The following is a 9237-nucleotide window of genomic DNA, read 5'->3' on the forward strand; positions in this document are numbered from 1 at the left end:
CAATGTCTTGACCGCCTGCATTTACTGGGTTTGACTCATTCCCATTTTCTGCTAAGTGACCCAAATTTTCTAGTTTTCTTTTCTCTCAGCATATTTCTCCCAGTTTTTCTGTTTCTTGTTTTCCTGTTATGGCCTTCAAATTTTACAAATTAATATAAAGAAACCTGTATGTAAACAAGTAGCAAATAAGCTTTACATATTGAGTAATAAAATCAATCAGGCAACACAACAAAATTACCATCACATCTACTGTACCTTAATAAGAAATATTGACTTTGAGGGGTCTCCACCAATTTCATATTTTTTCTCAGCCGGAAGGAAGGCTACCAACTCTCGTGTGACACACAAATGGCCCTCAAGTAGTGTGTCGTCTACAGGGGGCTCTGGGCCACCTTGGGCCATTTGAGCTACACTGGCTCGTACATTCTTCAGCCATTCCACTTCCGTTGTTAACAGGCGATCAACACCTGTCACAGCCACACTTGATACACACGCCCAGTTCAGTAATCCACACAGCAACTGGAATTTATATTGATTTTTTTTTATTAATATTAAAATACAGTAAAGGGCAATCAGTTGGACCAAAACTGGTAAATGATGTGTTGCATTTGTTTATCTTTCCCTAAATCTACTAAAAAAATTACACACAATATACAGTATCTCAATTGAAATATTTATGAAAATACTAAAGACAAACATACCTGGAAATACTCCTTGGAATACTCGCCATTAAGGCCATTAAGAACATTAAAGAGCATGACAATGAAGACCACAAGCGTGTGAGGGGAATTGGAACATTTTGTCGCCATCAGCAACAACTGCTCCACTGCACACTGTCGAATACTGCGCTCCCCACCCACTAGCACCAACCCCATAACCAACTTGTGGAACTGTGTATCCTTGGTCAGAGTTTCCAAGGCAGGAGGGTAAAGGGCCAATACCACAGACAATGTCTCCAGACCTTCACGACACACTGCAGATACATAATCACAATGGTGAGAAACACTGCTAAAATACATTAATAATTCTTGGGATGGGGGGGGGGGAGGAGAGAAGCCTTAGAATACTACAAATCTGTGATGCAGAAGGCCTGAACAAGTGTGTGTGTGTAGCACAGGATTTTCCACAAGTTCAAAGTGCATAATATTAAGTTTTATGGTGAGAGTATTTCAGCTGACCATACAGTTGTAGAGAATTTCCCTGCTGAATTGCAGGAAATTATTTCTGAGGGTGGCTGACGAGACAAAGTCTTTTTTGGAAGAGGATGCCATCGAGAACTTGTATCATTATTATTCATTATTATTATAATCAAGGGGGAAGCGCTAAACCCGTAAGATTATACAGCGCCTGAGGGGGGATGTGGAAGGTATTCAGGTATTCAGGGAACTGGAAAACAGATCTAATTCCCTAGATGAAGAGCCCCTCACCAGCATCAAGGAACCTTCCTTGAGGGGAGAACTTACATCAGACAGCAAGGAAACAGTGAACCGGGATTCGACGCAGCAAAAGATCACATCAGCTTTTACTCGATTCAGTGTATTGACATTTGGAAAATGTTTATTTGACGTAGACATGATATGGGTATGGAGGTGGGATGTACAGTGCCTGCACTCTCAAGGAGGGGGTTTGGGATATTTGCTGTTTAGAGTGACATTTAAACTGTCATATCTATTCACCTTTGGCATGAGTTATAGTGTGAACAATGGTGAGTTTTTTTCAAGTCACCTTGCCTCGATAAGAGACAGCCAGCATGTTAAAACAAAAAAAATTATGAGTTCCTATTTGTTTGGAACAATTAAGTCAAGAAATCTGGATCTTAAAATTGTGCTCATGCAAAAATTTAAATTACAGTAGTAATTATTTTTATTATTCATAGTTTTTAGTTTTGCGAGAGCTCTAGAAACATTCCCTCCATCTTCCTCTCCTTGAATCTGTAGGACCAAGAGTATATTCACAATTACAGTACTCAATTTAAGGAATTAAAATTATGTGACATGCAATTCACCTTGTAAGTCTTCTGGATCTGGGGGTTTAGTTGGTGGTCGTTCAGTTGCTTTTTCAATTTCATCTAATGATGATGTTATGAGATGGACTTGCCCAGCTGCAGAAGCCCAGGTAATTTTGAGAATAGCTCTAACAACACTCATATCAGGAACTACACCTGTGACCTGGAATGATAAAATAAAATTGCAACTTAATGCTTAAGTAAAGCACCACGAAACATTATAAAGGCAAATATCTCAGCTCTTTTATGCCAGATATATACCCATTAGGAAGCACTGAAAAAATACAAATTTTAGAGGTGAAAGCTGCACTTTTCAGGCATTATTTGTATGGTCACAACAAACTTCTGAGCAAAATTTCAGACCATTTCATGCCCATTTACCCTGCAGCATCACGATCGACTTTTCGTCAAATTATACACCACAAAGCAGTTAGTTATAATTTACTGGTTGTCACGATAATAATCATGTGTACATTGTTTATATCATTTTTGGTTGTGAAGATTGTACAATCAAATGTACATGGGTTATATCAATCATCAACTATTTAATTTTAAACTATTACAAGTTATAAGTGAAGTCTTCCTTGGTGCAGAACTTGGGCATCACTTTCCTGGAAAATATTCTTTGCCAGATACATCCATCTCTTGCCTTCTGTACAGTCACTTCAGTGCAAGCTCAAGTCATCAATTTTATCCCTCTCTCAACAGTATGAGAATTGTTTGGCCACTTGGGCACCTCCAGTGGAGTCTCAATTTTCAGAACCTGGTGATATGATAGAGAAGCAATGAAAGGAGGCTCAGTTTCGAGTTCAGTCTTCCAGTCAATTATGGAATGATAGTTCTTTGCTTGCCACTTTAGTTTGGGAATCACTACTTTTCTTGAGTTGACAATAGGAGCCACATTGTCATTCTCTTCATCTTCACTGTCATCCTCATCATCAGTGTAGATTAACAAGTCCTCGTCAACAGCATCAGAAGAACCTTCTCCATCCTCATCAGAGCTCTCAGTACTTTCTTCTATCTACTGATTCTCTTCTCTGATTTTTCTTATCATTGAGACAGCTTTGTCTCTCACAGTCATGTCTTCATCAGCACACATACCAAGCAGCAGCTGATCTGTGTGAGCAAAGTAGGAATTTCTTTGGACAGTCTTCTTTACTATCTTCTTTTTTTCACTATTCAGGTATCTCATAAATTGCAGTGACTGGAAGACGTTCTTTGGAGCACTGAACTTAAAAATCATAATGACAACTCTTTTCAGCTCCTGACTGGGTCTTGATGTTGCCACATACAACCACTGTGTGTGTCAAGTATTCCACCTCACACACACAGTTTACCTGGTTCAAGAGCAGCCAAGTCATCATCAACCACACCTGTGATCACTCCTTTGTAAATCATATACAGTGGACCCCCGGTTAACGATATTTTTTCATTCCAGAAGTATGTTCAGGTGCCAGTACTGACCGAATTTGTTCCCATAAGGAATATTGTGAAGTAGGTTAGTCCATTTCAGACCCCCAAACATACACGTACAAACGCACTTACATAAATACACTTACATAATTGGTCGCATTGGGAGGTGATCGTTAAGCGGGGCTCCACTATACAAGTATTTCTGGTCCCAGGACAGATCCTCTGCAACCTTGTCATTCACAGCAGGGAAATCAGTGAAACTGATTGGTTGGAAAACAACTGACAGCTCAGACAGAGGATCTTTGATTTGTTAGCCAATGGGACCTCTCCAGTGCCCAGGACCACTTGGCTTACCGTCATAGTGGTAGAAAACAGCCCGGAATGGCAGCTCATTTCCATGAAGCTGACAGATGAAATAATGGACCTGATGACCATGCAACATTTCAAAATGAATGGTTCCATTGTCAGATCCGACATTTACATTGGTTCCATCACAACCAACACATACAATAGGCTGCCGAGTTAGTTTCTGTTCCACCAGAAATGTATAGTTTTAGTAATCTCCTTTCCATGGCCTTACTTAGGATTCACACGAGTGAGATATTCAGTGCCGGGCCCCACCATGATGACGTAATGATCTTTCACCACATTCTTTGGAGTCCATTTCTTGGTCTACTCAGGCTTTGTCACTATATGAGTGGAGGCCTTCTTACCATCAAAATACAGTGATGTCATATTTTCCAAGTTTGCTAGCTTATTTTCTTGCCTCTCCATTCAGTATGTGTCTGGCATCTCGTAACTTCTGTGGCCCAATAACTTTACTTTTGTCGTCTTTGGTGATGAAGCCATTGTCCATCAAGGTGGCAGTAGCAACAGCAGCTCCAGTATAATCACTGATCAAGTATTGGTCACATGTGGCTGCCAGTGGGGAGTCTTGTTCTGTTCTGCTGTGAGCTGCTGGCAGTCAGACAGCTGAAGGCATAGTCAGCATCAGTATCAACAGAAGGGCTATCTCTGGCATCATTTGAATTATCGTCAGAATCAGAAACTTTTCCAGCTGCTGGTTCACTCTGTCTTTCCTCCAGCTGCTTCTTGGCTCTGGCTGCATCCTGCTCCTCTTTTATCATCACTCTATCCCACATCCTCGTTACTGTCATGTCAACACAGCCAATTTTCATCTTCCTATCGCCTCTCTGGTCAGGGAGGAACTGTACCTCACGTTTAGGAACTTTCACATCATAATTACAGGCCAAGTGGTATCCATCACACTCCTTTATTTTGCACCTTACATCTTGACAGGAGGCAGCAGGACAGAAACAACTACATACATCAAACTCATTCATTTCTTCCTGAAATGCAGCTTTTTTGGAGACATTTTTGTTCTTATTAAGTTCTATTCCTCTACTGTACAATTTTCTCTATCTTTCCGGCTGAGAATAGGAATAGTCTTTCGGTCTCTAACTGATTTCTCCCATAGTTCAGAACAATCCTTAGCTGCTATCTTGATAACCACTGAAACATCAGTAAACTTTCCTTCATCACATTCACATCGCCAGTAGTTCCTTAACCCTTTCAGGGTCCGTCCCATAGACTTATGGCTTTGAAGCCAGGGTCCAAACCATAGATCAAAGCCATGAGTTCAGCTCACCCAGATAACCTGTGAGTGGTAAATTTGGGCCTAAATATGAGAGAACACATCTGTGTGTTAAGGGTGCACCACATAAAAATCCTGCCGCACGCAGTGCATGAGAGAAAAAAACTGTGACCGTAATTTTGAATTAAAACAGTTGGGATCCTCTCCAAGATACGATACTACATGCAGCACACTGCCCTTCTCACACTATACCATTCACTTATATATCCATATCTCACCTATGCTATATGTGCTTGGGGTTCAACTGCAGCAACACACCTAAAGCCAACAATAACCCAACAAAAAGCCGCAGTAAGAATAATCACTAAATCCCATCCCTGGCAACACCCCCCCCCCCCACTCTTCATAGATCTAAACTTACTCCCTGTTCAGTACATCCACACTTACTACTGTGCAATCTACATCTATAGGACCTTAAATTCCAATATTAACCTTGACCTAAAATGCTTTCTTGATAGTTGCTACAGAACCCACAGGCACAATACCAGACACAAACATCTCTATGACATTCCCCGTGTCCGACTAAACCTTTACAAAAATTCCATGTATGTCAAAGGCCCTAAAATCTGGAACACCCTACCTGAAAATTCTAAAACTGCAGACACATTCATCACCTTCAAAACTACCATCAGAAAACATCTTATCTCCCTGATACACCCTGTCAACTAATTACACGAATACCACCTGGTGGTTAACACTTACACTCACTCACCCATTTGACCATAAACAGAAATATCAATCTCAAAATAATGAATCTTAACTAGTCATAAGTTGGCCTGTGATACTCCGATACTGAAACTATGTATAGTGCCAAAACAAAAGCATTCACATTGCTAAACTCACAAACTAGTATTTAGTCACTTAGCCATAATACCAACTTACCTCATAATTTTGTAATATTTTAAACTTAAGATTTAATTTAAGTCTGCCCGAAATACCTAGCCATGCTAGGTGTTCTAGTGGTACACTCTGTAATTATTTTACTACATGTAAACCACACAATAATCAAATTCTGTAAACTCAGCATTGTAATCCTTATAGAGAATAAACTTTGAATTTGAATTTGAAGTTGTATTCGCAATTTCTTGGTTTCATTTGATAGGATGGAATACATATTACAGAAATAGGAATGATTTTGATTAGTTTTAGTAATAAAAATGGCTTGAAACCAAGCTCAAAAATAGCTGAAATGTTCAATTTTTGCCGATGTTCAAGAGTAAACAAATGTAGTCATGAGTCTAATATGCATCAGCTGGTGGGACTAATGTATGTTCATGAATGTGCTGATATTATTTATACAATTATTACAACATTGCATAACAGTAAATCTTCTATTTTTTGGTGTGAATACAACTTCATTAAGTGAATAAAAAATCAAAATGGAATTCATTTATAAAGCCTGAAAATGTAACCAATGAACAAAGGAAATGTTAGTTTAGTGCCAGGAATGCCTGCATTGTTTATTCTGGATCCTATTTTGAACTGTGTTAAATTGGCCAAATTACCAATTTCCAATCACTTTATTGGGTAGCTGAAACAGCTCACTGGGCGATTTCTTGTGCTCAATCGATAAAATAAAAGTAAGTAATACTAGTGAAATAGCCAAGAATTTGGTTGACTGGAATAATGTAATTGGCCTAAAATGAGAGTCAAAGTCGGCAAAATCGCCAATGCGTAAATATAGCAGACACATCAAAATTCGCGAGCGTAATTTCATCAATTTTCCATCAAATTTCGTACTTTTTGCTTTATTACGTTCAGAAAAAGATACTCTACCATTTCATAAGAAAAAATAACAAAAATTTTTTTTGAAAATTCTTGGACCCTGGCTGTCACTCTTGAGATTTGGCCTGTGGACCCTGAAAGGGTTAACATATCGCCTTTGGATGGAAGTTCGCTGACTGGAAGAACACTGGCATGGCCAAACAAAGCATGTTCTGTGGTTTTCCTCATTGACATTGCAGCCATCTCAGTAGTAAAGTACAGTGGACCCTCGACCAGCGATGGCATCGATTAACGATAAATCTGACTAGCGATACATTTTATCGCAAAAATTTTGCCTCGATTAGCGCTAAAAAACTTGACCAACACTATTCGTTCCGTCTGAGATGCGTCCACTTCTGGCCAGTGTTTACAAGCCAGCCAGCCACCGCGGTCGCTTCCAAGCATACAATCTGAACATTTCATATTATCACAGCCTTTTTAGCGATTGCACCTGCAAAATAAGTCACCATGGGCCCAAAGAAAGCTTCTAGTGCCAACCCTACAGCAAAAAGGCTGAGAATTACTATGGATATGAAGAAAGAGATCATTGCTAAGTATGAAAGTGGAGTGCATGTCTCCGAGCTGGCCAGGCTGTACACAAAACCCCAATCAACCATCGCTACTATTGTGGCCAAGAAAACGGCAATCAAGGAAGCTGTTCTTGCCAAAGGTGCAACTATGTTTTCGAAACTGAGATCGCAAGTGATAGAAGATGTTGAGAGACTGTTATTGGTATGGATAAACGAAAAACAGATAGCAGGAGATAGCATCTCTCAAGCGATCATATGTGAAAAGGCTAGGAAGTTGCATGACGATTTAATTAGAAAAATGCCAGCAACTAGTGGTGATGTGAGTGAATTTAAGGCCAGCAAAGGTTGGTTTGAGAGATTTAAGAATCGTAGTGGCATACATAGTGTGATGAGGCATGGTGAGGCAGCCAGTTTGGACCAAAAAGCAGCTGAAAAATATGTGCAGGAATTCAAGGAGTACAGAGACAGTGAAGGACTGAAACCTGAACAAGTGTTTAATGGTGACACTGACAATGTTGTGAAACACTTTAGGAATGTCATAAAGGAACGGGAGGTACAGGCCTCTATGGGCAGATATGTTGTGCGACAGAGGTCCAGTGACTCTCAAGCTGGTCCTAGTGGCATTAAAAGAAGAAGGGAAGTAACCCCGAAAAAGGACTTGCCACCTCAAGTCCTAATGGAAGGGGATTCCCCTTCTAAACACTAAGACCATCAACACACTCCCCTCTTCCCATCCCATCAATCATCACCAGATCTTCAATAAAGGTAAGTGTCATGTAACTGTGTATGTCTTCTTCAGTTTGTGTGTATTAAAATTAATATTTCATGTGTTAAATTTTTTTTTTTCAATACTTTTGGGTGTCTTGCACGGATTAATTTGATTTCCATTATTTCTTATGGGGAAAATTAACTTGACTAACGATTATTCTGACTAACGATGAGCTCTCAGGAACGGATTAATAGCGTTAGTCGAGGGTCCACTGTATAAAAGTAATAAGAGTATTTGAAAATAAAGAAAGTTAATGTTTATAAATACTGCAGAGTACATAGATACAGTACAGTGGACCCCCGGTATTCGATATTAATCCGTTCCTGAGAGCTCATCGAATACCGATAATATCGAAAACCGAATCAATTTTCCTCATAAGAAATAATGGAAATCAAATTAATCCGTGCAAGACACCCAAAAGCATGAAAAAAAAATTTACTACATGAAATATTAAGTTTAATGCAATAGAATGATTACAATAACAATAAAATAATTGACACTTATCTTTAATGAAGATCTGGTGATGATTGATGGGATGGGAGGAGGGGAGAGGTGTTAGTGTTTAGAAGGGGAATCCCCTTCCATTAGGACTTGAGGTAGCAAGTCCTTTTCTGGGGTTACTTCCCTTCTTCTTTTAATGCCACTAGGACCAGCTTGAGAGTCACTGGACCTCTGTCGCACAACAAATCTGTCCATAGACCTCTGTACCTCCCGTTCCTTTATGATTTGTCTAAAATGGGCCACAACATTGTCATTGTAATAGTCACCAACACGGCTTGCAATAGCTGTGTTAGGGTGATTTTCATCCATAAAGGTTTGCACTTCAACCCACTGTGCACACATTTCCTTAATTTTTGAAGTAGACACAATGGATTCCACAACTGGCATAGGCTTCTCAGGGTTAGCCCCAAACCCTTCAAAATCTTTCTTAATTTCCATACTAATTCTCACCCTTTTTACCACAGGGTTGGCACTAGAAGCTTTCTTGGGGCCCATGGTGATTTATTTTGCAGAAACAAGCACCAAACACAGTGATAATATGGATAATATGGAATGTACCGAATGTATCCTTAGATGCGCGCACACTGGCTGGCTTGTAAAC

General features: G+C 39.6%; 1 protein-coding gene across 4 annotated transcripts in view; it reads right to left on the reverse strand.

The window, feature by feature from the left end:
- The window catches only part of faf (ubiquitin carboxyl-terminal hydrolase-like faf), a 264269-nt gene that overhangs the window by 156450 nt on the left and 98582 nt on the right, over positions 1-9237 (reverse strand). For all 4 annotated transcript variants that reach the window (XM_070093596.1, XM_070093595.1, XM_070093594.1 and 1 more), the window contains exons 27-29: positions 2006-2168; positions 702-973; positions 256-519 (exon numbers count right to left, since the gene is read on the reverse strand). In XM_070093596.1, the coding sequence (XP_069949697.1) occupies positions 256-519; positions 702-973; positions 2006-2168 (699 nt within the window). The remainder of the gene's footprint in view (positions 1-255; positions 520-701; positions 974-2005; positions 2169-9237) is intronic.

The sequence above is a fragment of the Cherax quadricarinatus genome, chromosome 43, assembly GCF_038502225.1.
Source record: "Cherax quadricarinatus isolate ZL_2023a chromosome 43, ASM3850222v1, whole genome shotgun sequence".
Taxonomy (NCBI): domain Eukaryota; kingdom Metazoa; phylum Arthropoda; class Malacostraca; order Decapoda; family Parastacidae; genus Cherax; species Cherax quadricarinatus.